The sequence below is a fragment of the Monodon monoceros genome, unplaced genomic scaffold (genome assembly GCF_005190385.1).
Source record: "Monodon monoceros isolate NGI ecotype Baffin Bay Population unplaced genomic scaffold, NGI_Narwhal_1 Super_Scaffold_18, whole genome shotgun sequence".
NCBI lineage: Eukaryota > Metazoa > Chordata > Mammalia > Artiodactyla > Monodontidae > Monodon > Monodon monoceros.
The window spans coordinates 165,060,108-165,086,841 of NW_021703774.1; the positions used below are offsets into that span (position 1 = coordinate 165,060,108).

General features: G+C 38.2%; 2 protein-coding genes and 1 non-coding gene across 10 annotated transcripts in view; 1 reads left to right on the forward strand and 2 right to left on the reverse strand.

The window, feature by feature from the left end:
• EIF4G3 (eukaryotic translation initiation factor 4 gamma 3) overlaps window positions 1-26,734 on the forward strand; it is a 367,450-nt gene that overhangs the window by 291,786 nt on the left and 48,930 nt on the right. For 6 of the 7 annotated variants that reach the window (XM_029228369.1, XM_029228364.1, XM_029228362.1 and 3 more), the window contains 4 exons: window positions 6,698-6,895; window positions 22,656-22,802; window positions 24,232-24,468; window positions 25,514-25,618. In XM_029228369.1, coding sequence (XP_029084202.1) covers window positions 6,698-6,895; window positions 22,656-22,802; window positions 24,232-24,468; window positions 25,514-25,618 — 687 coding nt within the window. Of the gene's footprint in view, window positions 1-6,697; window positions 6,937-22,655; window positions 22,803-24,231; window positions 24,469-25,513; window positions 25,619-26,734 lie in introns of those variants that run through there. The other variant, XM_029228368.1, reaches the window with a different exon arrangement.
• TRNAR-CCU lies at window positions 1,705-1,777 on the reverse strand. Its single transcript has one exon. It is a non-coding gene; the product is annotated as a tRNA-Arg (tRNA).
• Window positions 23,472-24,137, reverse strand: LOC114898584 (small ubiquitin-related modifier 2-like). 2 transcript variants are annotated; one of them, XM_029228371.1, is made up of 2 exons: window positions 23,910-24,137; window positions 23,472-23,846 (listed from the first exon to the last, which is right to left on the reverse strand). In XM_029228371.1, the coding sequence occupies exons 1-2, from the start codon at window positions 24,069-24,071 to the stop codon at window positions 23,784-23,786; spliced, it is 225 nt and encodes a 74-aa protein (XP_029084204.1). In that variant the 5' UTR covers window positions 24,072-24,137; the 3' UTR covers window positions 23,472-23,783. The 2 variants fall into 2 exon arrangements, with proteins under 2 accessions (XP_029084204.1, XP_029084203.1); XM_029228370.1 differs by having other exon boundaries at window positions 23,472-24,137.

Sequence of the window (26,734 nt, forward strand, 5' to 3'; positions counted from 1 at the left end):
CAGAATTCTCCCCATGATTTTTTTAAATTTTTTTATTGAAGTATAGTTGATTTACAATGTTGTGTTGGTTTCTGGTATATAGCAGAATGAATCAGATATATATGTGTGTGTGTGTGTGTGTGTGTGTGTGTATGTATATCATACATGTATTCTTTTTCATATTCTTTTCCATTATGGTTTATTATAGGATATTGAATATAGTTCCCTGTGCTGTACAGTAGGACCTTGTGGTTTATCTATTTTATATGTAGTAGTGTGTATCTGCTAATTTCAAACTCTAATTTATCCCTCCCCCACCCCCTTTCCCCTTTTGTAACCATAAATTTGTTTTCTATGTCTGTGAGTCTGTTTCTGTTTTGTAGATAAGTGCATTTGTGTCATATTTTAGATTTTACATCATATAAGTGATATCATATGGTATTTGTCTTTCTGACTTACTTCACTTAGTATGATGATCTCTAGGTCCATCCATGTTGCTGCAAATGGCATTATTTCATTCTTTTTATGGCTGAGTAGTATTCCATTTTATATATATATATATATATATATATATATATATATATATATATCTCACATCTTCTTTATCCATTCATCTGTCGATGGACATTTAGGTTGTTTCCATATCTTGGCTATTGTAAATAATGCTGCTATGAACATTGGGGGTGCATGTATCTTTTCCAATTATAGTTTTATCTGGATATATGCCCAGGAGTGGAATTGCTGGATCATAAGGCTATTCTATTTTTAGTTTTTTAAGGAACATCCATACTGTTTTCCATAGTGGCTGCACCAGTTTACATTCCCACCAACAGTGTAGGGGGGTTCCCTTTTCTCCACACCCTCTCTAGCATTTGTTATTTGTAGACTTTTTAGTGATGGCTATTCTGACCAAGTTCTCTCCATTATTAATTTCAGAAACAGAAGAATAATTATACTGACTTCGAGATGTCATTAATTAGCTACGTTTTCTTTAGTGAATAGATAAAGCAAATACAGTGCAGGATTAATAGACTTCTTTTTCAGGGCCAGTGCAACCTCCTTTTTCTTGACACTTTTTCTTCTTAATACAGAACATCTTTGCTTCATTCCCTCTCTTTTTTGTGTTTTTATTCTTCTCCTCTGCACAGGTATACCCCATGTTGACCTGTTGCTCCTGCTACCTGTTATTCTATTTCTTCCCTTTTGTCGAAACAACAGTTTTATTGTTGCCTCCACTTCCAGAAAACTCATTCACCCTGACTTATGTTCCTACCACTGTATTTATAACAACGTTATGAATGACCACCAATGACCTTATTTTTCCTGTATCGTAAGATTTAATCTTTTCCTTGAAACATTTCTAGAAAATCATTGCTAATGACGTGTCTAGACTACTTCCACATACATACACTGCTGTTGTGGTTCCACTGCTGGGGTTCCCTGCTTCATCTTTCTTCTCTTGATACAGTATTCCCACTGCTGCTGCCTGACTCATCTACCTGAGACGCTGATTTTTATCTCTTCACTCTAGCTTTTAATCTATCATTTAAGTCCTATCATTTTCTCTCCCAACTAGTGCACACTAGTCCTCTGATCTGTTTTGGGGTTTTTTTTAATATTTATTTACTTATTATTTATTTGGTTGCGCTGGGTCTTAGTTGTAGTAGTCGGGCTCCTTAGTTGTGGCATGCAAACTCTTAGTTGCAGCATGCATGTGGGATCTAGTTCCCTGACCAGGGATCGAACCTGGGGCCCCTGCATTAGGAGCACAGAGTCTTAACCACTGCACCACCAGGGAAGTCTCTAGTCCTCTGATCTTTCCTTGTTGTTTTCTATCCCTGAAATAGAAGAGCCTCAATAACAATTCCTTCCTAAAATAGTTTCCCCTTCCTAAAATGTCTTCTCCCCCTTTTTTTCATTTAGCCAGCTTTTTCTGCTCTTCATCATCTGGCCCTATTCTCATTTCCTTCTAAAGGTATTTCCTGACTAACCCATTGCCTCTGACCTCTCTTGTACCTAAATGACTCACTTCTCTGGCTTCTAATCAATTTCGTGCTTTGCTCTATCATTTCTCTTGTAACTTTCTTGTCTTTGCAGCTATATTTTAATGGTTTTGATTACTGTGCCATATGCTTCATTTGTACTTAATACAGAATTTTGGGAGCATCAGATAGATATTCAGTTATAATGAATAAATGATTTTCAGTCAATTTTTTTGATGCTGGAGATTTCCCTTTCCTTTTTTTTTTTTTTTTTTTTTTTGCGGTATGCGGGCCTCTCACTGTTGTGGCCTCTCCCGTTGCGGAGCACAGGCTCCAGACGCGCAGGCTCAGCGGCCATGGCTCACGGGCCCAGCCGCTCCGCGGCACGTGGGATCTTCCCAGACCGGGGCACGTACCCGTGTCCCCTGCATCGGCAGGCGGACTCTCAACCACTGCGCCACCAGGGAAGCCCTCATTCTTTTTTTTAATTGAGGTATAAATTGACATAGAACATTACATTAGTTTCAGGTGTACAACATAATGATTCAGTATTTGTATAAATATTGCAAAATGATCACCACAATTAGTCTAATTAACATGCAGAATTACAAAATTTTTTCCTTGTGATAAGAACTTTTCAAATATGCAACACAGTATTGTTTTTTTCTTGTTTTTTTAATTTTTATTGGAGTATAGGTGATTTACAATGTTGTGTTAGTTTCAGGTGTACAGCAAAGTGAATCGGTTATATGTATATGTATATCCACTCTTTTTTAGATTCTTTTTCCGTATAGGTCATCACAAAGTATTAAGTAGAGTTCCCTGTGCTGTACAGTAGTTCCTTATTAGTTATCTGTTTTATATATAATACTGTGTATATGTTAATCCCAATCTCCCCATTTATCCCTCCCTCCCCTTCCCCCCGATAACCATAAATTTGTTTTCTACATCTGTGACTCTGTTTCTGTTTTGTAAATAAGTTCATTTGTACCCTTTTTTTTTAGATTCCACATATAAGCCATATCATAGGATATTTGCAACACAGTATTTTTTTTAAAAAAATAAAGTTATTTATTTATTTATTTTTGGCTGTGATGGGTCTTCACTGCTGTGTGAGAGCTTTCTGTGGTTGCAGCATACGGTGGCTGCTCTTCATTGCGGTGCACAGGTTTCTCATTGCGGTGGCTTCTCTTGTTGCAGAGCATGGGCTCTAGGCTGCAGGCTTCAGTAGTTGTGGCACGTGGGCTCAGTAGTTGTGGCGCACAGGCGTAGTTGCTTCGTGGCATGTGGGATCTTCCCGGACCAGGGATCGACCCCATGTGCCCTGCATTGGCAGGTGGATTCTTAGGCACTTTGTCACCAAGGAAGTCCCGCAACAGAGTATTATGAACTGTAGTCACTTGCTGTACGTTACTTCAATAAATGACCTTTTTATTATCCTGTTTTTATAAGCTCAAATTATCTTCTGATATATTTGAAGATCTGAAGGCTGGGTTTTGTTTTTATTTTATTTTGTTTTTATGTAAAGCACAGATTAAAGTTTTAGACCTAAATGATACTGTCTCAGTTGATACAGGCAATTTAGAGAAGTGCAGTGACTCCCCTGTCTCTAATAAACTTGAAAAAATTTTTTTTCTTTATAAAAGTGATACTGACTCATTGCTTAAAAAGTTGATAGTATAATTTTTTTTAATGTATTTACTATCTTCTGCCTAGAGAAAACTGTTGACATAGGGGTACATATACTAAAAATCCTTGTATTCAGATATAAATTATATAGGGATCAAACAAAACATTTTATAGGCCTTTTCAGGTTATTATATCATGATTTCATAGATTTTTACAACTTCATATTTTTACTGAGGTGTCATTTACATTTAGTAAAATTTACTTTTTTGTGTATAGTTTTATAATTGTTGACACACACACACACAGTCATATAACTACCACCACAGTCAAGATACAGAACATTTCCATCAGCCCCCTGAAATTTTTATGTACTCCTTTGTATTCATCCTCTCACGCCCATGCCCACCTCTGTCAGTCAGCCATGTGTTTGTCCCTATAATGTTGCCTTTTCCAGAACGTCATTTAAATGGAATCGTTCTGGGGCTTCCCTGGTGGCGCAGTGGTTGAGAGTCCGCCTGCCGATGCAGGGGACACGGGTTCGTGCCCCGGTCCGGGAAGATCCCACATGCCGCGGAGTGGCTGGACTCGTGAGCCCTGGCCGCTGAGCCTGCGTGTCCAGAGCCTGTGCTCCGCAACGGGAGAGACCACAACAGTGAGAGGCCCACGTACCGCAAAAAAAAAAAAAAAAAGTTTAAATGGAATCATTCTGAATAAAGCTTCTTTTACTCAGCATATATATTTGATATTCACTCATAATATTACGTGTATTATTAGGTTATTCTTTTTTATTACTGGATCCATTCACAGGGTAAACAGTTTCCAGGTTTTAGCAGTGATGAATAAAATTGCTATGAACATTCACATATAGGATTTGTGTGAACATATGTTTTTGTTTCTTTGGGGTAGATTCCTAGCTATGGGATCAGTGAGTTGTATGCTAAACATAGGTTTAAGTTTATTAGAAAATACCAAACTCTTTTCCAGGATGTTACTGGCAAGGCATGAGAGTTTCAGTAATTCAGTCTTCATCAGCACTTACTATTTTCTGCTCTGTAAATTTTAACCATTCTAATGGATGTGTGATAATATCTCATTGTAGTTTTAATTTGCATTTCTCAAATGACAAATATGTTGAATAAGCACATCTTTTCATGTGCTTCTTTGCCATTTGTGTATCTTCTTTGGTGAAATTTTGTTTATATCTTTTGGCCTGTTTCATTGGTTGGTGCTGTCTTATCATTGAGTTTTGAGAATTTTTTTTTTTTACTCTGGATATAAATCCTTTATCAAATGTATATTTTGCAGAAATTTTCTCCCAGTCTGTGGTTTGTCTTTTCATTCTCTTAATAGTGTCTTTTGCCAAGTAGAAGTTTTTAACTTCGATGATGCTCAATTTATCATTGTTTTCATTCATACATTGTGCTTTTGCTGTCTTACCTGAAAAATCTTTGCATATAAGAATAGAAAGCTTTGTCCTGTGTTCTGTTCTAGAAGTTTTTAGTTTTGGGTTTCACATTTTGGTCTGTGATCCAGTTTTAGTTAATTTTTGTGTTACATGCAAGGTGTGAATCAAGATTCTTTTTATTTTTTTGCTTGTGGATATTCAGTTGTTCCAGCACCATTTGTTGAAAAGACTATCCTTTCTCCGTTGAATTTCCTTTGTACCTTTGTTGAAAATCAATTCATCACATATGTATGAATCTGTTTCTAGGCTTTTCATTCTGTTCCAGTGATCTGTTGTGTCTGTCCTCTGGCCAGTATCACACTGTCTATGCATAGTAGCTTCATGTATATAGTAAATGTTGAAATTAGGTTGTAGGAGTCTTCCACATTTTGTTATTTTTCAAAATTGTTAAGCTACTCTAGTTTTTTGTTTTTCCATTTAAATTGTAGAATCAGCTTCTTGATTTCTACTCCCCCCCCCCCCCCCCCCCCCCCCCCCCAAAAAAAATCCCTACTGGGATTTTTATTTCAGTTGTGTTAAATCTGTAGGTCTCTTCGGAGAAAACTGGCAACTTAACAATAATGAGTCTTATAATACATGAACATAATATAGATCTCTATTTATTTCGGTCCTCCTTGATTTCTTTCATCGGTGACTTGTACGTTTCATCGCACAACTCCTATGAATATTTTGATAATTCTTATCTAAGTACTTCATGGTTTTGGTGCTGTTATAGATTGTACTTTTAAAAAATGTAATTTCTAGTTTGTTGCTAATACATAAAAATAAAATTGAGTTTTATGTATTGACTTGTGTCCTACAAACCTACTAGACTCACTTATTAATTCTAGTGTCTCTTTTTATAGATGCCTTATGATTTTCTGTGGAGACAATCATATCATTTGTGAATAGGGAGTTTTATCTCTTCCTTTACGATCTGTATGGGCTGTAGTTCTTTTTCTTTGCATTATTCCACTGAATAGGACCTCCAGTAAGATTTTGAATAGGAATGGTGGGAACAGATATTTTTGCCTTGTTCCCAATCTTAGGGGGAAAGCATTCATTCTTTCACCATTAAGTAGGGTTGTCCATAGCCTTTTTCTAGTTAAGGAAGTTCACTTCTATTTCTGATTTGATGAGGGTTTCTATAACATCATTTTAAAAGACTCCTGCCTACTATTTTATACCATGATTTGTATTATACCATAATGTAGACAAGTTCCTATTTTAAGACATTTAAGTTTTTGCTGTAAAGGGTTGTTGATGGAAGTTATGATGGCTAAAACCTTTTTTTAACCTATCCTTAAATATGAATAAATTTCTGAAAGTATAATTGCTGGTTTAAAGGGCACTTCACAGTTTTAAGAGTTTCAGTACACATTGCCAAATTGCCCTTGGAAATGTACCAAATTATAGTCCCACCAGTGAAGTGGAAAACATACCTAGTTCCTTGAATTCTCATCTGTAGTGAAAAAGAGGTGGTGTAAATTTTTACTAGATGTTAAAATAGATGGATTTAATTACTTCTATGACTAGTTCACAATCTTTGTTAATAATTTAGGAAATCACACTTATAAATTATAAACAAAATATTAATCCTTATAGAAAGCATCATATTGTCACAGTTAATATAATATTCTTTTCTTTTTTGTGGTCCTTCTAGGAACTTTTTAGAAAAGTTCGAAGTATCTTAAATAAATTGACACCACAGATGTTCAATCAACTGATGAAGCAAGTGTCAGGACTTACTGTTGACACAGAGGAGCGGCTGAAAGGAGTCATTGACCTGGTCTTTGAGAAGGCTATTGACGAACCCAGTTTCTCTGTGGCTTACGCAAACATGTGTCGATGTCTAGTAACGGTAAGAAGAGAGGAAGGAGTAAAACCAGAAATCTCCAAGAGGTATATTCTCCCCTCACTACACATTCTTCCCAGAGTGTTAATGGGGCAGAGTAAAGGGGAGAATATATTTTTAGTACTTTATATAATAGCCTCATTGTATAAAAATAATCTGCTTTTTTAAAATATCTACTCACGTCTGGAGGGAATATGGAGATGAGACTGAAATAGGCATGATATGGTCCCATGCAATGTGAGGAAGATCAAGTAAGGTTTAAATTTCTACTGTGAAATTTTTGTCATGGGCAACCAGTTTTTCCTGGGGTGTCATCTTATAGAAATAAAGCAAATGCTTACATTTACATTTAGATTCAAAATTGAAAAACATGTTGATTCTAAGTCTAGCCTTGGTAAAAGTGATAGGGTAGTTGTGGTCATAAAGGTTTCAAACTGATGATACTATCTTAGAAACTATTAGATTTCTTTCTCTTTACATTGTCCACAGCCTGTCAAATCTAGGGCAAGAAAGAATGGGAGACCAAAGAGCTTCTGGTTAGTGTTCACTGTCCTCTATTCTGCAGTCATAAAACTGCCATGTACCATCTGTGTTTTCTCTGCCTGTTACTGTTACCAAGGTACTTGTATCAGAAATATGTGTCCTTTAACATTTGAGTTTTTTCTTAAGTATCACAACTTATTATCATTGTGCCTCACTATGAAAATTCAGAATTCCATCATTTTATACCAGTATTTTTGAGTACCTGTGTCAAAGGTAGGTAAGTCTGTTGGGACTTGGAAAAGGTACATTTTCTGTCTTTAAGGTACTAAAAATCCATATTGGAAAAAACAACATTAGCGCGAAAAAAATCACTTATAAGGTATTTTGTGATATTACAGTGTGTTGATGTCTGAATGGGTGGTTTAGCCTGAAAAATCAAGTTGAAGGAAAAAGAAATCACTATATTCGTGGGAGAATGACAAACTTTTCTGAAGCAAGTAGAGTTTGAGTTCAGGCTGGACGGAAGGGGGTGGGGGGTGGGTACAAGTATAGAGAAGGAAGAACGTATTCCATGCAGGCTCAAGTCTAAGGCAACAAGCATGGCATAATGATTCCAACCACTGACTTTGGAGTATCATAGTTCTAGGCTTAAAATTTTAAGTTTAAAATTTAAATTTGAATTCCAACTCTGCCATCTGCTGACTTTATAACCTCAAATAGTTACATAACTTCTTTAAGCCTCATTTTTTAATCCATAAAATAAGATTAATTCATACAATTTAAGGTTATTCTATTGATAAAATTAATTAAAATAAATGAGATTGCATGTGTTAATGTCCTAGCTCAGTATTTGGCGTGTCGTAAGCCCTAAATGATTCAAAACTAAATTGATGGTGGAAAAGATTGTGAAGATCTTAAAGTGCTAGATATAGAATGAGGATGATTAGAATAGTAGAAACCATCTATTTAGCGCCTACTAGGTTGCACTATGGGTAGGTGGTTTACATTTGTCATTTTAACAGTTCTTATAACCCTGAAAGGTCAGTGTTATTAGCCCCACTTTATTGAATAAGAAACTGAGGCTTAAAAAAGGGTAAATAACTTGCCCAAGGGCACATACCTAGTAAGTGGCAGTGCTAGAGCTCAAATCTAGGATTATTTAACTCCATCACTTGCCATATTGCCTTCTAACATACACAGTTATCTGAAAGCAAACTGATTCTTCAGCTCATGCCTCTCATTTTCATTGTGACAGCCATGACATCATGTAGTCAGAAATTAGAACTAGGACTAGATCCCAGATCTTCTGGTTCATACTTTTGTGCTCTTTACCAATTTTTGAACTTAATGCTACAGGCAATGAAGGGTTGTTAATTTTTTTTTAAAAGAAGAATACTCTTGCTGAAAATAACCCTTGAAAAGGCCTGGGCATAATACAAGTTATTTTGGAATGGGAAGAATTCACAGATAAGCCAACCATTTATGGGACTTTTGTTATGATATACCCTCTTATAATAAGATTTTTTAAACTATTGGATTTTTTTAGATTACAAAACAACCACCTATTGGAATAAGTCAAACAAAATAGGGATAAACACAGAGAAAGGTAATACTCCTCACTTGCAGCCCCAGCCAGTTAAGCTTCCTTTCTTTCCAAGGCGATCAACGTGAACGATTTGGTTGTACCCTTCCACAATTTTCTTTATATCCATAAAATCACATAAAAATATATACATATGTATAAAGAGGATATTTAAAATTTTCCCTTTAATTGAATTATATCATGGTTTTTGCATTTTGTTTTTTTTTCCACTTAGTATGTTTTGGGCATCCCGCTAGGTCATTACAGATAGATTTTACTCATACCTTTTTAGTAGTTGCATATTTCGCATTACACACACACTCACACACACACACACACACACACACACACACACACACACATATAAAATTTTTCCATTCATTTTCCTCTCTTCTGCCCCTGCCCCCCGCCCCCACCCCATGTTGTTTCTAGTTTTTTGTTTTGGAGGTTTTTTTGTAACCGGAAGCAGCACTGCAATAAACAACTAAGTATATTTATTCTTACATGCTGGAGCTTTTACTTCTTTAGCATAAGTTCCCCCAAAGTTATATCATATACCAAAGGATATATATGTTTTTAAACTTTTTTTATTGCAGTATAACAGAAGTACATGCAGTTTGGGAAAAGAAAAATTGCTCATTTGTAGTTTTTGTTAAATTAACGATGTAAGTACTCTCTTAATGGTTAATTTTAAGCTGCCAGCAGTTTGACACTTGACTCACAAATTCCTGTTTAACAATTGGCCCTCATGAACTAGGGTGAAGCAGCTTTAGCACACCACTACAACATGTACACAGAAAAATGTACAAATCGTTAGTTTATAGTTCATTGTATATCAGCCAAGTCAACACACCTACCACCCTGGTCAGTAAGTGTAATTATACCTTTCTTTCTTCCTTAAAGGTGACCACTGTCCTAACTTCTAACACCATAGCTAACTTACTTTTGAGATGTATTTTATTTTATTTAAGGGTGATTTATTTTACTTAAGGGTGGCAGTGGGAATAGTCATAGATTTCTAATACAAACCAAATACAAAAATCAAACAACCATAAGAATAGTGAAAATCTAAATACGAAAAGCTAATCTTTTAGGAGAAAAATAAGGAGACTATCTTTATGAACTTTGAGTGGGGAAAAATTTCTTCAGCAAGAATCAAAATGAATAATCTATAAAGGAGAAAAATATCAAATTTGTTAAAATTTATAACCCTTGGTGCAGCAAATGATGCTGTAAATAAAAAAGATAAAGCCACAGCCTGGGAGAATCTATTTGGAATACATATAGCTACCAAAATATTAGAATCCAGAATTGAGAAGGGAAAAAAAACAGCCCAATTAAAAAATGGACAATTCATAGAAATGAAAATCCATTGGCTCATAAACTTAAGATACTCAGTGTTATTCATTATTAGGGAAATGACAAGATAAAATACGGTTCTATGCAAGTCACATCCATGAGAGTAAGAAAAAAGAAACCATTTTGAAGTGTCGAGAAAGAGAATATAATCACTTTGGAGAGTAATTGGGCAACAACAGTGAAGATGTTCATATACTATACCCCAGTAATTTCACTTCTTGGTATATACCCCAGAGAAATTCCCAGTTGTGCACTAGGAATCATATATTAGAATGTTTATTTATGTATTGATTTTAATAGTGAACAATAGGAAACAACTGTAAAAAGCCTGAAGAAGACAATAAGAATATACCACAATTTATTTGGTCAGTGGATTTGAATAGTAATACATACACACAGTAGTTAAAATTAATGATGTAGGAATTCCCTGGCGGCCCAGTGGTTAGGACTTGGCACTTTCACTGCTGTGGCCCGGGTTCAGTTCCTGCTTAGGGAACTAAGATCCTGCAAGCCACATGGAGCAGCCAAAAAAATAAAAATGAAAATTAATTATGTAGGGGCTTCCCTGGTGGCGTACTGGTTAAGAATCCGCCTGCCAACGCAGGGGACACGAGTTTGATCCCTGGTCCGGGAAGATCCCACATGCCGCAGAGCAACTAAGCCCATGTGCCGCAACTACTGAACCTGCACTCTAGAGCCCTCGAGCCACAACTACTGAAGCCCACATTCCTAGAGCCCATGCTCCGCAACAAGAGAAGCCACCTCAATGAGAAGTCCACGCACCGCAATGAAGAGTAGCCCCTGCTCGCCGCAACTAGAGAAAGCCTGCGCAGCCACGAGGACCCAATGCAGCCGAAAATAAATAAATTTTAAAAAAATTAATGATGTAATGCTAAGTGTATCCGCATAGATCAACCTGAAAAACGTTATTACCGAATTAATAGTATGACACCATCTAATAAAGTTTTTAATATGCAAAATAAAATTATTATTTATTAAATATATATAATACAATTATACAAATTGGAAATAAACACCAAATTCAAGGTAAGAGGAAGAAGGAAGTAGGATTAAGGTAAACTGTTGTGGCTTCTGGTATTGGCTGGTTAGGTGATTCAGAGCACCTTTCCATGGATAACAATTAGAAAAGCTGGTCACAATATTTTAAAAAATCTTCAATGTATCAGAGAGCTAAAAGACAGTAAAGAATTTCTAAGATCCTAGAAAAGGTAGAAGTCAGAAGAAAAGTGAGACATTTGGTAAAACTTACCCCTAGAAGAGGCAATTAAAAGTCTTGAACAGGGACTTCCCTGGTGGCGCAGTGGTTGAGCGTCCACCTGTCGATGCAGGGGACGCGGGTTCGTGCCCCGGTCCAGGAGGATCCCACATGCCGCGGAGCGGCTGGGCCCGTGAGCCATGGCCGCTGAGCCTGCACGTCTGGAGCCTGTGCTCCGCAACGGGAGAGGCCACAACAGTGAGAGGCCCGCGTACCGCCAAAAAAAAAACAAAAACAAAAGTCTTGAACAACTTCTTTTTCATAGACTTTCATTGGGTTACAGGCACAAAAGTTGGATGAAGTCCCACCAAAAGGAGTAGCAGAAGAGGCTCTAGTAAATCCTCCTATACTTTTGGTTGGGATCCCAAAGGACTGAATGTTTGGAACAAGGGTGAATCAGAAATTCACCCACTCTCGGGACTTCCCTGGTGGCGCAGTGGTTAAGTATCTGCCTGCAAATGCAGGGCACACGAGTTCGATCCCTGGTCTAGGAGCATCCCACATGCCACGGAGCAACTAAACCTGTGCACCACAACTACTGAGCCTGTGCTCTAGAGCCTGTGCGCCACAACTAATGAGCCCATGAACCACAACTACTGAAGCCCGTGTGCCTAGAGCCTATGGTCCACAACAAGAGAAGCCACCACAATCAGAAGCCCACGCACTGCAATGTAGAGCAGCTGCCGCTCGCCGCAACTAGGGAAAGCCCTCACGCAGCAACAAAGACCCAACGTGGCCAAAAAATATAAAAAAAGAACGAAAGAAAGAAATTCACCCACTCTCACAGGAACTGTAGTTCAACATCAAATCATCTCAGTCCTTGAATTTGGATTATGGTGATTTCAGTGTTAGTGCCCCCTGGGTACCTGCAATAAGCAATCAAAAATTCTTTTTAGAGAGTATCATACTAGTCTTCAAATTATTTATATGAACAGTTTTTCAAATAAACTGTCCAGCACCCAATTAAAAATAATTAGACACACAAGGAAAAAAGACAGTATGAATGAGAACCAACAACAAGCAAATGCCCTACATTGGGACCCAGATACTGGCTTTATCAGGCACAGACGATAAATGAATATGCTTATGTTCAAGGTGATAAAGATAGATTGAAAATTTCAATAGAGAATGAGAAAGTATAAAAAGGACCAAATAGAAAGTCCAAAACTGAATATTATAATAAAATTAAGAACTCAATGGATAGATTTAACAGCATATGAGACACAGATGAAGAAAAGAATTATGAACTAGAAGATAAGTCTATAGAATCCAGATTGAAGCACAGAGACCCCCAAGAAAGGAAAATTACAGAGAGGGTAAAAGATGGTAAAATCAAATGATTTCCTACAAACCCCAAGCATGATTTTTTTTTTTTTAAGGGTGAAAATAAAGGAAAGCTTTTACAACTAGTCATAGTAAAGCTAATTACAAGAAGAAAAAGATAGTAAAGAGAACAATAATTTGCAGGTTTCTTAGGACACAAAAGTCACCATATACAAATGAAAAGATTGGTAAATCAGACTACATTAAAAGTAGCGTTTTTCATCAAAAGATGTCACACTATTAAGTGAAAATGCAAGCCACATGTTAGGAGAAGATAATTGCAACACAAAAATCCAATTAAGGACTTATATCAAAGTTTTTCTTAAAAAACTAATAGAAATCAATAAGAAAATAACTCAGTTTTTTAAATAGACAAGAGACTTACACAAACACTTCACCAAAGAGGTTATCCAAATGACCAATAAATGTGAGAAAATTAATCAACTAGATAAAAAACCATGTAGTAACACCAGATTGCTAAATTTACCAGATGTTTGCAAATATGTGAAGCAACCAGAACTCTCAAACACTGCCAGTGGGAACATACATTGTAACAGCCACTTTGGAAAAGAGGTGAGCATTATCTACAAAAGCTGAAGTTATTTTTCCTGCTGTAACCAGCATTTCCATTCTTAAGTATCAATATATACCCAGCTGATAAACATACATTTCTTATGTGCCAAGAAACATATACAAAAATGTTTGTGTCATTATTCATAACGGATCAAAACTTGAAACTGCCCATCAACAGCAAAATGGATAAATTGTTGCATGTTCATACTAGGACAGTCAACCCAAACTATAACTGTGTACACATGGATCTAATAAGAAAAAGCTTTAGCAGAAGAAGCCAGACCCAAAAGAATATATACTATGTGATTTGTTTATTTAAAGTTCAAAAATGAAACAGTGGTTTCATGGTGTTTGGGGATGCATATCTAGATGGTAAAACAAAGAAAAGCAAGAAAGTGTTTATTATAAAAGTATAGGGTAATGGGATTAACTGTGGAGGCTGGAAGGTGGTAGTGCTTTGAAAGGAGAATTTAAGTGAGGCTCTGGGAGGCTTTCACTGTTCATTAAGCTAAACCTTAAAAGAAAAAAAAAAGAACAAGCAATAGAGTGAAAAATAAAAAAGTACTCTGGGCCCTTGAACTTTAATGTTTAATTTCTTAAAAATAAAAGATCTAAAGTAAATATGGCGGGACTTCCATTGGGGCACAGTGGTTAAGACTCCGCACTCCCAATGCAGGGGGCCTGGGTTTGATCCCTGGTTAGGGAACTAGATCCCACATCCATGCCTCAACTAAGGAGCCATAGGTAAGGAGCCTGCCTGCCGCAACTAAGACCCATTGCAACCAAATAAATAAATATTTATAAATAAATATGACAAGATACTAAGTTTTAGCAAAGTTTAGTGATGAATACATGAATGTGTGTTCTTTTATTTTAAGGGAAGAAATGGAGTTAAGCTGATTATTTTCAGGTGGCATGTCTATGGGCCAGTGTTGTCCAAAGTTGAAATGGTAGTATATGTTTCACTAATGCCAGCTTAAACAGATTGTTTTCCTTTAAGTTTCTGTTTCCTGTGCTGATGTTTCCTGTGAAATCAAACAAGAAGGATCTACTCTCTGCAAAGTTTTCCAAACCTTCTTGACCACAGGCAGTTTGGTTTGTTTTTTTTGTTTTGTTTTGTTTTTTTGCGGTATGCGGGCCTCTCACTGTTGTGGCCTCTCCCGTTGCGGAGCACAGGCTCTGGACGCGCAGGCTCAGCGGCCATGGCTCACGGGCCCAGCTGCTCCGCGGCATGTGGGATCTTCCCGGACCGGCATGTGGGATCTTCCCGGACCGGGGCACGAACCCGTGTTCCCTGCATCGGCAGGCAGACTCTCAACCACTGCGCCACCAGGGAAGCCCCTGTTTTTTTTTAAAAAAAACATAATTATTAGTTTGATAAACAGTACCTCCCAATAGAATGAGAGAAATTGAAGACAGTGAATTAAAAAATTAAGGTATTACCCAGGGGAGGTGTTCTTTTTCTATCCATTATATTCATTAAGTTATTTAAGTAAATTCTTTGTCATTATCAATATATTTTACTAAGACACACCCACAGGTCAAATTGCAAGGTCTTTGGCCTGATTCATAGTTGTAAGAAATGTATAGACCTATGTCACTTTCATGGATTATCCCTGTTGGTCATTTGAAGTAATGGAATCTAGTTATAGTTGCCCACATAATCATAATTATGGTCCTAAGTAGTAGTAGGGAGAGTAAGGAGTAGTGGGGATCATAGCAATATTTTATTGAGATGTGTGCTAAAATTGTTACATCTAACTCATTTAATCCTCACAACCATTTTATTATCCCTATTTTATGAAAGTTAGAAAATTGCCTAAGTAGGAATTTTATACATATAGAGGTTTCGAATGTTAAATGATAGAACCCTAGCTCAAACAATGGCCTATATCAGTGGTTTTCAACTCTCAAGGGTGGTTTTGTTCTGACCTCGGGCAATGTATGGAGACATTTTTGGTTATGACTACTGGCATATTAGTGGGTAAAGGCCCAGGATGCTATTAAACATCCTACAGCTCACTAGACAGCCCCCCTACAACAAAGAATTGTCCAACCCAAAATGTTAATAGTGTCAAGATTGAGAAACCTGGTCTAGATGGTTGAGGTTTTAAGATTTAAGAGAATACTTGTTTTCATTGTTCAGAGCTGGGTTGTTTTGTTTTGTTTTGTTTTGTTTTGTTTCGGCCGCTCTGCGCAGCTTGTGGGATTTAGTTCCCTGACCAGGGACTGAACGCCCACCGTCGGCAGTGAAAGTGCGGAGTCCTAACCACTGGACCGCCAGGGAAGTCCCTCAGAGTAGTTTTTAAACCTTTTTTCTGCCTCTTTCTCGTTCACCTGGATCACACACCTCCATTTAAAACCTCCTTTGTTACTTTGCAGTGATTATCTAGGGGAGGGCTTGAGAATACAATTATATTGTGTGTCAGTTTTCCATGACATATTAAAGGGTAGGCTTTTAAGAAAGGAATTCTTTAGATTTACAGAGGAAATTCATATAATAGTTTTGGCTTTACCAAGTTACTCTGCATATGCCATATTTATTATGTACACAGACACACTTATTTAGACATATACGCAGCTGCCTGCCTCTACCATGCTCTGCTGAGTGAAACTTCTGGCACATAAGGCTTAAGGGCATCATAAGAGATAGTAACCTGTGCCTCTGGAGTATGCTGCTGCTTCTCCTAGTTCAACTAGGAATGACTGAAGAGAACCTGCAAGACCTCCTTCACAAACTGCGGGGCATTTAACTAGAACTCAGTACTCCTCTTAGGAGGAGGAGGACATCTGAATCCAGCGGCCAGTGAAGAAGAGTAGACAAGAGAAATTGCTATCCTGTATCTAAATCTGTGCTTAAATAAAATTTTAAATTGGGTTATTAGTCACTTTAATTGAGATGCTTTTGTTTTAATCAAAATTTAAAGAAAACTCCCATCTCAGAACTCCATTAGAATGTAAGTTCCTAAGGGCAGGGACTTTTTCTGGGTTTTTCCACTGCTAAATTCCTAGTGCCTAGAATGGTTCCTGGCACATAATAGACCCTCAGACATATGTCTTGAGTGAGTGGGTAGATGCATGAATGAAAGAGTAACTAACAACTTTTTATTGTATAACTTAGGACCGTACTTTTGTTACTTTTTATCTCTGCTGTGGCAGGCATGCATACCTCAGCTATAGAGAGTGGCACTAAAGGGTATATTTTTGAGCATTCTGTGTGTGTCCTGTTATACCACATCCAGGACTTTTAACGTTGCCACTTTTTAAGTGCTTTAAAGCAAGATGTGAAAAGAAGGATAGGACTGATTATAGGAAGAGATACTAAGAGAACAAGGGAGACACAATTAAATCTCTTCAGAAATAAAGCCTGGAATTACAGACATGAAAAGTTGGCCTTAGGCAACAGCAAGTGGCTGGAGTCAACTGGAGGAGGAAGGATGTGCAACTTGCCTGAGGAGAGATGAGAAATGTTTGTCTTTTTTCATTTATTTATTTTTTTAATTTGTTTTTAACTTTGGCTGCATTGGGTCTTCATTGCTGCGTGCAGGCTTTCTCTAGTTGCGGCGAGCAGAGGCTACTCTTCCTTGCGGTGTGCGGGCTTCTCATTGCGGTGGCTCCTCTTGTTGCGGAGCAGGGCTCTAGGCACGCAGGCTTCAGTAGTTGTGGCAAGCGGGCTCAGTAGTTGTGGCCCGCGAGCTCTAGAGCGCAGGCTCAGTAGTTGTGGCGCACGGGCTTAGTTGGTCCGTGGCATGTGGGATCTTCCCAGACCAGGGCTCAAACCTGTGTCCCCTGCATCAACAGGCAGTTTCTTTGAAGAAAAGATTGTTTTGAAGAAAAAGATTGATGAGAATTGACTTACCGTTTCATAACTTGACCGCTCCCTTTTCAATCTTGTGGGTATGCCTAAGCACTGTATACCTCTTCACATGTATCTAATAGAGCTGCATTTTGATAGATGTGTTCATAATACATACAGATTATGTTAGGTTCATTTTTAGGTGGGAATTTACTAAGGTCAGTATATAACCACTGATAAATGATAGTATGTCACCATAGACCTATGAGTTATAGTGAGACAGTTGATTTATTGCTGTTCACTTTGCATTTTAGAGTTAGTTTGGGGGTACCACTTGTTTATATTATACTAGTCATTCCAAATACTTTACCTCAGACCAGAACATGCTTCAAGCAAAATAACTACTGGGCCATGAGTTACCACTAGCATCTTTATGTTCTGGGACAGCATTCAAAATCCTGAGCATGCTAAGCAAGGCCAGTACTTGTCCTTCTATTTTCTAGTTTCCTATTTGACTACTATAATTAACACACAGCTGATAGTCCTTGATGATTCTCAGGGAGTTTCATCCTTTTAAGGATAAGGAGTATCTACCCTCAACACTAACAAATATATTAGCAGTACAAATCCTATTGCTTGAAGAAAATGACTACCTGATGCTGACAGCATTCATATCCAAGATTGCTGGCTGACCGGTATGTGGACAGGTCTCATCACAATATGAGATGGACACTGTTAGTTTACAGTGTAATGTAATGTCACATGGTTAGTTTACTGTTGTGTGAAAATGAAAAGGTAGGTGCTCTCCAGCAAATCTAGCTTACCAAGCAGTCTTACTATAAAATATTCCCCCTTGACTCCCTCACTTCCTGAGAAATCATCTCCCAAACAACCCATTTGAAACACTTATGTATCTTAGTTTTGATCACGGACTACTGTTAGATGAAAATTATACTTGTTGGGATTTCCCTGGTGGCGCAGTGTTTAAGAATCTGCCTGCCAATGCAGGGGACACAGGTTCGATCCCTGGTCCGGGAAGATCCCACGTGCCGCGGAGCAGCCAAACCCATGAGCCACAACTACTGAGCCCATGTGCCACAACTCCTGAAGCCCTGCTCTGCAACAAGAGAAGCCACCACAATGTGAAACCTGCGCACCACAATGAAGAGTAGCCCCCGCTCACCACAACTAGAGAAAGCCTGCACGCAGCAACGAAGACTCAACGCAGCCAAAAAATAAATTTAAAAAAAAGTTTTAAAAAAAAGAACAAGAAAACTGCAGTTGTTTAGAGAGATCTTTTTCTCACTTTTGCATGTCACCTTTCATTTTTGCTATTATCCACAATCACATCTTCAAGCATCTACCTTGTCTCCTATTACAGACTGGATGTTTGTCTCCCTCTAAATTCATATGTTGAAGCCCTAACCCTCAGCGTGATGGTGTTAGGAGGCAGGGCCTTTGGGAGGTAATTAGCTTTAGATGAGGTCATAAGGGTGGGGCCCCATGATGGAATTAGTGCCTTTATAAGAAGTTGAAGAGGCACTAGAACCTCATTTTGGACACATGAGGATAGAGGAGAAGGCAGATGTCTGTAAACCAGGAAGAGGGTCCTTCTTCCCCAAGAACCAAATCTGCTGGCACCTTGATCTTGGACTTGCAGCCTCCAGAACTGTGAGAAGTAAATGTCTGTTGTTTAAGCCACCAGTCTATGGTATTGGGTTGGTCAAAAATGTTCACTTGGGTTTTTTTCCTTAAGATGTTACAGAAAAACCGGAACAAACTTTTTGGCCGACCCAATATGTTGTTATAGCAGCCCTACCAGACTAGACACCCACTCTTCATGTTCTGTTCTAACTAACCAATTTTACTGAGTCTTGTGACCAATGTCCAGCTGACAACACATGCTGACTTAATAATGTTATAATCCTGTTTAACTTGTCATCTCTTAAGAAGAAAAAAGCTACCATGCATCACAATTCTCAGAGGATATATCCTCCCTGGCCTATTTCCATATTTCCACAGCTTTGTTAACCATCCCCAGAGGACCTTAAGATCAAGTTCCAAAACAAGTCTTAAGGGGGTTGTGTAGCTAGACATTCGTTCATTTGGAGACAAATGTTCTTGCAGATTTGTGGCCATTCTGCTGATTGTTTGATTTTAATACTTCCATGTGAATATATCTAAAAAGCTTATGCACAGTCACATGTTCTTTATGTCCTATGCATGTGAAGTGTCCCATGACCATCATTTTGGGATAGCAGATATTCAATTCTCTTGCCTTTTGTGGTTCTCTCCCTAATTGCTTTGTGAGCTAACTTAAATACTTTCTTTGATATTTATGTTATTAGAATATAGATTTCTCTTAATTTTTACTTACAAACATGTCAAATACAGCTGCAAGTTTAAATGTAGCTATATTAGTTTATTGTACTCTTAATTATGTGCTAGAAACTATTATTTGTTTTACTTAGACTATCTCATTTAATCCTTCAAGCAGTCCTAAGAGATAGATGTTATCCCCATATTAGAAAGAAACAGAAGTTGGGTGAAGCTAATTCATTTGGCCAAAGTCACATGGCAGATCTGGGGTTATGACTATCTCCAAAGCTCCTGTTTCAACAGCTACTTTATGATGTCCCTCAATCTGTAATCACTGGAATGCCTCCTTCTGCAGATGAAGGGACTAAGGCTTAATGAGGTAGCTTTCTCACATTTACATACTGATTAGGTATAGAGCTGGGATCCAAATCCTGATTTTATGACTCAGGATTCCAGTGCTCTTTCACTTTCAGTGTTCCCCATACCCCAGGTAAACTTTATTCTTTGTGACTTCTAAAGTGTTTCCCCCAAACCTGGTTCACTGGATGCTTAAAGCTGTACTCTAGGTTAGACACAGGGATTGTGCCTCCCTTGTTTTTAGATGATGAAATGAACTTGGGTTAAAAGAATTGCCTTTGTTTAAAACCAAGTGAGCAAATCTTTTGATCTTTAACCCAACACTTTCAACATAGCCTTCCCTACATAAAAGGTGTAAAAGGCAAAGCTTTTTATACATTTTGTGTAGGGAAAAATTCTCCTTTGCTTTATGCCATTTCTATTTGTTTCTATAAACCAACATATCACAAGTTGTATTTATTTAACCTTTCTGACTCATTTTAATTCTGGTCCCTCTCACCATAAGACAGTGGCTTGAATTTTCATATTATCCACATTTTTCTCATTCTCTACACAGTAAATACATAATGCAGGAAACATCTCATTATGGCCCAGGTGATTTTTATTATATCACTCTATTATGTTCTTAGTGTTAATATAGATAATGGTGGTGAGTATGCCAGGAAGTTGGATAGGACCTTTAGACTGGTTTACTCGTGTTCCTATACAGTAGCAAATTGGATATAACTGCTGATTTTTAGAACCTTCAGTCTATTCTGGAACCTTATGTCATGTTGGTGCTCTGTTATATATAACCTCGCTTGTAGATATGCTTCTTGTAGTGCATTGTTGTTGTATATTCTGGGTTGTATACAGTAAGAGTCTACTTTGGGCTTTTACTTTGAAGAAAACCTTTGCTTTTGTGTAGCATTTCTTTTCTTTAAGGCTGATTAACACCTACTCTTGTGTGATCATAGAATAGGCCTGACTTTGAAGTGACTTGTAGTCACTTGCATTTGAATGGCCTGAATTCGGAGATAGGGACATGCTTCTCTATGGTTGTCTAAAAAGTATTTGATCATCTTCCCCTCTTTCTAAGTTAATGTTTCTTGCTGAAAAGAAAGTATAATGAAACACTTGACCCTTGGTTGGTAAGAACTGGACTTGTTGAATGGTCTTTCATATCCATTGGGAATATGTTGGAGAGTGTGCCATCAGTTCTGGCACAAATATATTGTACTATAATATCGTAGTCCTCAGTCCTCAAGTTTCTAGCCATTCAGCCTTGATCAGTGGTTGTCCAAGTCCATTCTGGTTGATAACTCTTTTGTGAGTATGACTACAACACGTCCCATTTTTTACCAATTTCTCCCACTAAATCTAGGGTGAAGACCATGTATTTCAGAACTTTGGGAGCCACTGTGATTCTAGAAAAACCATTTGGCCATGTGAGGCAATGACTGTTCAAAATGGTACTCAGGGGATTTTGTCTGTAAAATAGAATATTTTAGTCAATCACTGTACCGGTCCACTTTCTTTATATTCTAAATAAGAATGTCTCTGTGTCTGGTTACAAGTAACCTTGAAGGTGTGAGCTACTGCAGTTACTAGAAAGCAATTGTCATTGGATTTGAATGGAAATCTTGTAAGCATCTTGCCTCCAAGAGGCCCCTCCCCTCCACCCTGAGTCTTTCTGTATATCAAAAGAATGTTTCTAAGGTGGGCATTTATTAGACTGAACTTTTAGAGAATTAGTAATTTCTTTTGACACATAAGAAATAATTAATAGGGACTTCCCTAGTGGCGCAGTGGTTAAGATCTGCCTGCCAGTGCAGGGCACACGGGTTCAAGCCCGGGTCCAGGAAGATCCCACATGGCGCAGAGCAACTAAGCCCGTGCGCCACAACTATTGAGCCTGCGCCCTAGAGCCCTCGAGCCACAACTGCTGAGCCTGCAAGCCACAACAACTGTAGCCCGCGTGCCTAGAGCCCGAGCTCCGTAATGAGAGAAGCCACTGCAATGAGAAGCCTGCGCACAGCAACAAAGAGTAGACCCCGCTCGCTGCAACTAGAGAAAGCCTGCACGCAGCAACGAAGACCCAATGCAGCCAAAAATAAATAAATTTATTTAAAAAAGTAATAATAATAAACATACTATATTGATAGTCAAAGTAAATACTAGTATTACAGTGTTGTGACATTCCTGTTAGGAATAGATATCTCAAAAATCCTCAAATGTGTCCCCGCGCTTCTGCTTTTTTCTAGAATAAGGATCTCACCTCCAACAGTTTTCCTATGGCCATGAAATTCTCCCCTGCTTTATTTCGTTTTTATTTGTTCCTTTAAACCAAAGTACCTACAGTAGGAGGAGGAAAAACAAAAGTAATAACCCTTCAGAGTTAAAAAGGTCTAGAGGAGTGCAGAATCATGACTATAGTAATATTACAAGGATTTCAGTCAGCTAGAGGCACAACCAGTCAGAGAGGATACAGTACATTTATATGAGAGGAATGTGTATCTTTTCTGTATAAAACTTAAAATGTCTTAACCATTAAAACATGAAATACCTTAAGCTAAATTGTATATATCTTGTAGAAAGAATGCTTACCTGTGGTTCGGTCAGCGTTATTTTGCACGATAAAGAAAATAGATATTTTGAGAAAATCATTAAATTTCTTTCAGTAATTTTGCCGCTTTTGCATTTTCCCATCTGGATGCAGCTGAAAGTACCCATGGCGGACAAGCCTGGTAACACAGTGAATTTCCGGAAGCTACTACTGAACCGTTGCCAGAAGGAGTTTGAAAAAGATAAAGCTGATGATGATGTCTTTGAGAAGAAGCAGAAAGAACTCGAGGCTGCCAGTGCTGTAAGTACTTTCATGGAAAGACAGTGCTTGTGCACCTCGAGCGTTATCACATAGAATTTTCAGGAAGCTGGCTACAATACCTTCCTACTACTTCAGTAGGTGCCTGTGGCCTTTTCTTCACGTGGAAATATACTGTATTGGTGTTTAGAGGAATGCTTTATTCCTTTTAGTGCCACATGTAAGGGCAGCTCAACCTTCTAAGATAGGGATTCAGAACCTAGACTTCAGAAAGGTCACTAAATTCCAGAAATCTCCTGAAATGGATGCACACTTATGGGTATAGTTTTGTTTTCTGAGTAGGTCTGTAGTTACTGTCAGAATATCAAAGGGTATCCCTGACCCCTAGAAAGGGTGAGGACCATGAATCCAAGCGTATTTTTTTTTTAAACAAGAAATTTATTTAAACGACAAGACGCTTGACTTGAAGGGAAAACTATCTAGGATTCATTTCTTTTAGAGTAATTTATCCCTACTTAAAGACAGGTTGCCTTACATGTAACAGCTACGTACAAAAAAGTTATAAAATTGTCCTTGGTTTTACAATGATACATGAAAAACATTAAAATTCTCCAATCGAACAAGGTATGCAAGAGTTTTTATGCTGTTTTTTTTTTTTTTTTCGTTAAATAGTGAGAGCAAAATAACTTACTGGAATATAAAGATAAGAGCTGAATGAGGATGCTACTAATGGAGAAAAGGGGGTATTTTCACAGAAGCAGTATTTTTCCCCATCCCATCTCCATTTGATGTCGATCAAAACATACCATTGGCCATTTAGTTTAAAAAAAAATGCAATAGGCTTGTGCATATACACCAGTTACTTTATGTACGATAAAGGAATGGGGAAGGGGATAATGAAAGAATAGAGAAACTATACTGTAATAGTCAGGATGTGGTGGAACCAAATTGCGGTTTTCTAATTGAGAACGTCTTCTTGGTCTGGAGGAACAGAATTCTGGAGTAAAGTAGCAGGTTTCCTCTTTAGTAGACACCTCCTGTCTGCTGTTGGAACACATCAGTTGCATCTTCATCCTCCACTTCCAACTGTGCAGGTGTGTCTGTTTCATTGATTGGCTGCCCATCAAATTGGGACCTGATCTGCCTCACTGACAAACCCTGTCGTTCACAGTAGGCTTTCATTAGTTTACTAAATGGTGCATGCCTCTTAATATTAAACTGCACCGTGGAACCATCCTGCCCTGCCACCTTCAGATTAATACAATCATTGTTCTCCATCTTGATTCTTTCCGTGGGCTTTTCATCAGCCATGTTGAGCACTGGATTCTCCTCAGCTGCCGCTTCACAAAAGAGGTACCAGGTCTGCCCTGAACAAGCACACAAGCAGCACCGGTCCAGCATATGTTTTTAGCATCTATTATGCAGTACCATTTTCATCATCAAGATTCTGTTATTCTTCCTTACACAATAGCCGGAGGAGAGGACAAGGCTTCATGATGAACTAGAAGAAGCTAAGGATAAAGCCCGGCGGAGATCCATTGGTAACATCAAGTTCATTGGAGAACTCTTTAAACTCAAAATGCTGACTGAAGCCATCATGCATGACTGTGTGGTGAAGCTGCTAAAGAACCATGATGAAGAATCCCTCGAGTGCCTGTGTCGCCTACTCACCACAATTGGCAAAGACCTGGACTTTGAGAAAGCAAAGGTAAAAACCCCAAATCTCAGAAACCTCCGGCAGGGACTCCTTGTCAATTGCGGAAGAAGTAGACTGTCAACACGAGTGTCCATCTCGCCCTAGCAGTCTAGGCTGCTTGTTTTTCTTCTTTTGCCCTTCTCCTTGTCATTGTTGGGCCATCATGCTCCTTAGCACATTTTCATTAAAGTCAGAAGTGAAGAGGGTCCCAAATTATATAAAAGCCAATTCATGAATTGAGATTATCTGTCACTTGTCCTTTTTCTGCATGACTGTTTCACAGGTCATTTGTATGTGTATGTATAGCAAATTGTGGACAGAAATTTTGGAGAGAAAAGCTACTAAGGGCCAGGACTGAGGGTAAGACAGAAACAAAGAAGACACGATAGCTTTCTCAAGTTTATGTTCTAATTAAATAGAGCATTAGCGACAGAGCTATCTAACCATAATATAAGAAATCATTAAAAGTATTATAATTCAAATATAGCATGGTACTTTCCAAATAACGGGTAGGGAAATTAGAAATGCATCAAAGAAATAATGTTAGAAATGTTTCATAACATCAGAATCAGCTAGGATTATGTTTGGCTATGACAGAAAACCCCAAATATCAGTGTGTTATACAAGACTGAGGTTAATTTCTCAGCCATGTAAATGAAGTTCAGGGGCAAGAAGTCTGAGGCTGGCCTGGTGGCTAAGCGATGATAAAAAATTTCAATTCCTCCAGCTTAACATTTTGTCATCGCTAAGGTGTAGCCCTTGTCTTTAATGATCTGATAGCCCAGAAGGTTGGAAAGGGGCAAAGGACACAGCCACCCCTCTCTTAAGGTTCCAAGGAGCTGCAGTATGACATTTTCATTTATATTTTGTTGGCCTGTGACTGTGACCAGCTGCCTGGAATATGTAGCCTTTATTTTGGGTGTGTCATGTTCAATTAAACATTCTACCACATGGCCTTTTGGCTATAAGTTGTGTTTATAGGCCGTTTAAAATTCTACATGGTAAAACTACATTTGAATTCCTCGGCCAGGAATACTAATGATTTTGTATCCTGCAGCCACGTATGGACCAGTATTTTAATCAGATGGAGAAAATTGTGAAAGAAAGAAAAACCTCATCTAGGATTCGATTCATGCTTCAGGATGTGATAGACCTAAGGCTGGTAAGTAGAAAAATAAGCCTACCACTACAGTCTCTTTTCAGGAGTTGGCTTGGGGAGGATGTCCTAAGATTTACATGTATAATAATTTAATGCTTTTGCTGCCTGACTCTCAGAACTTGAACTGACAAACTTTCGTGAGGGAGTTATGTGAAAGGACAAAGGGCATATACACCTACCTGTCTGTTACTTGTTTCTTTTCTTTATTCTGATTTTCAAACCACATTGCAGTTTTGAAATCAGCCATTCTGTGGTCATTTAAATTTAGTCTTAGCATGCTAAATAATCAGGAAGGCTCATCTTCAAAGTAAATATATTTAACTTCCCTAAGCATTACATTTTAGCCTCTGAAATGGTGACGTTGCCTACTTTGCAGATGTGTTACGAAGATTCACTGAGGTAATTATGTATCGTGCCCAGCTCAAAAGAGACGTTCATGTCTTCCTCTCTTTTTCTTACCGTATACCCTCTTGTTCTGCTGATTTTTTTTTTTTTCTCATTTCTCATACCAGGTGTAGTTTTTACCATTACCACCTCTTTTCCCTTTTCCTATATTAACTCCTACAGGGAATATACTGCAGCTGACGCTAAGCTAGAGAAAGTGAATATAGGTCCCCCCTCTTCCCTGCCCTGCACCCAGACCAGATGGTATTGATGACGATTCTTTATCTTCCTAAGCCGAGATGTGACCTCAGGATCCTTCTTATTAGCAAAGCCACTACCAGTTGATCAGAATTTTGAATGCTGATTTCAACCTTTTTGCCATTCTTGCCTCGAGCTAATATAAATGTTAAAAACTTCTCCGCCTGTTCCTTCAGTCACTCATGTTGGTATCAGATGTTGAGACTATCGCTGGGAAGGGAAGTAAAGGGAGAAGTGTAAGTATAAGGAGACAGCTTGTTTTGTCCTTAGTGGAGAGGATAACCGGAGCTCAGAGCAGTGCGGCATTTTGTGTAGACCCCAGAACCTTGATATGGGAGGAAGAAAAAGGCTAGTCATCCTCGATTTAGAGCCCCAATGGAGTGTGCTATGAACTGAGTGGCAACATACCAGACTAAGTCAAGGCCAAAGAATCCTGATCTTCGTTGATTCCTCTTCTCACTCCTTTCAAAAATACAA

What these genes read in the sequence shown, in the direction of transcription:
- LOC114898584 (XM_029228370.1), bottom strand. Translation starts at nt 24,071, where the DNA reads ATGGCTGATGAAAAGCCCACGGAAAGAATCAAGATGGAGAACAATGAT.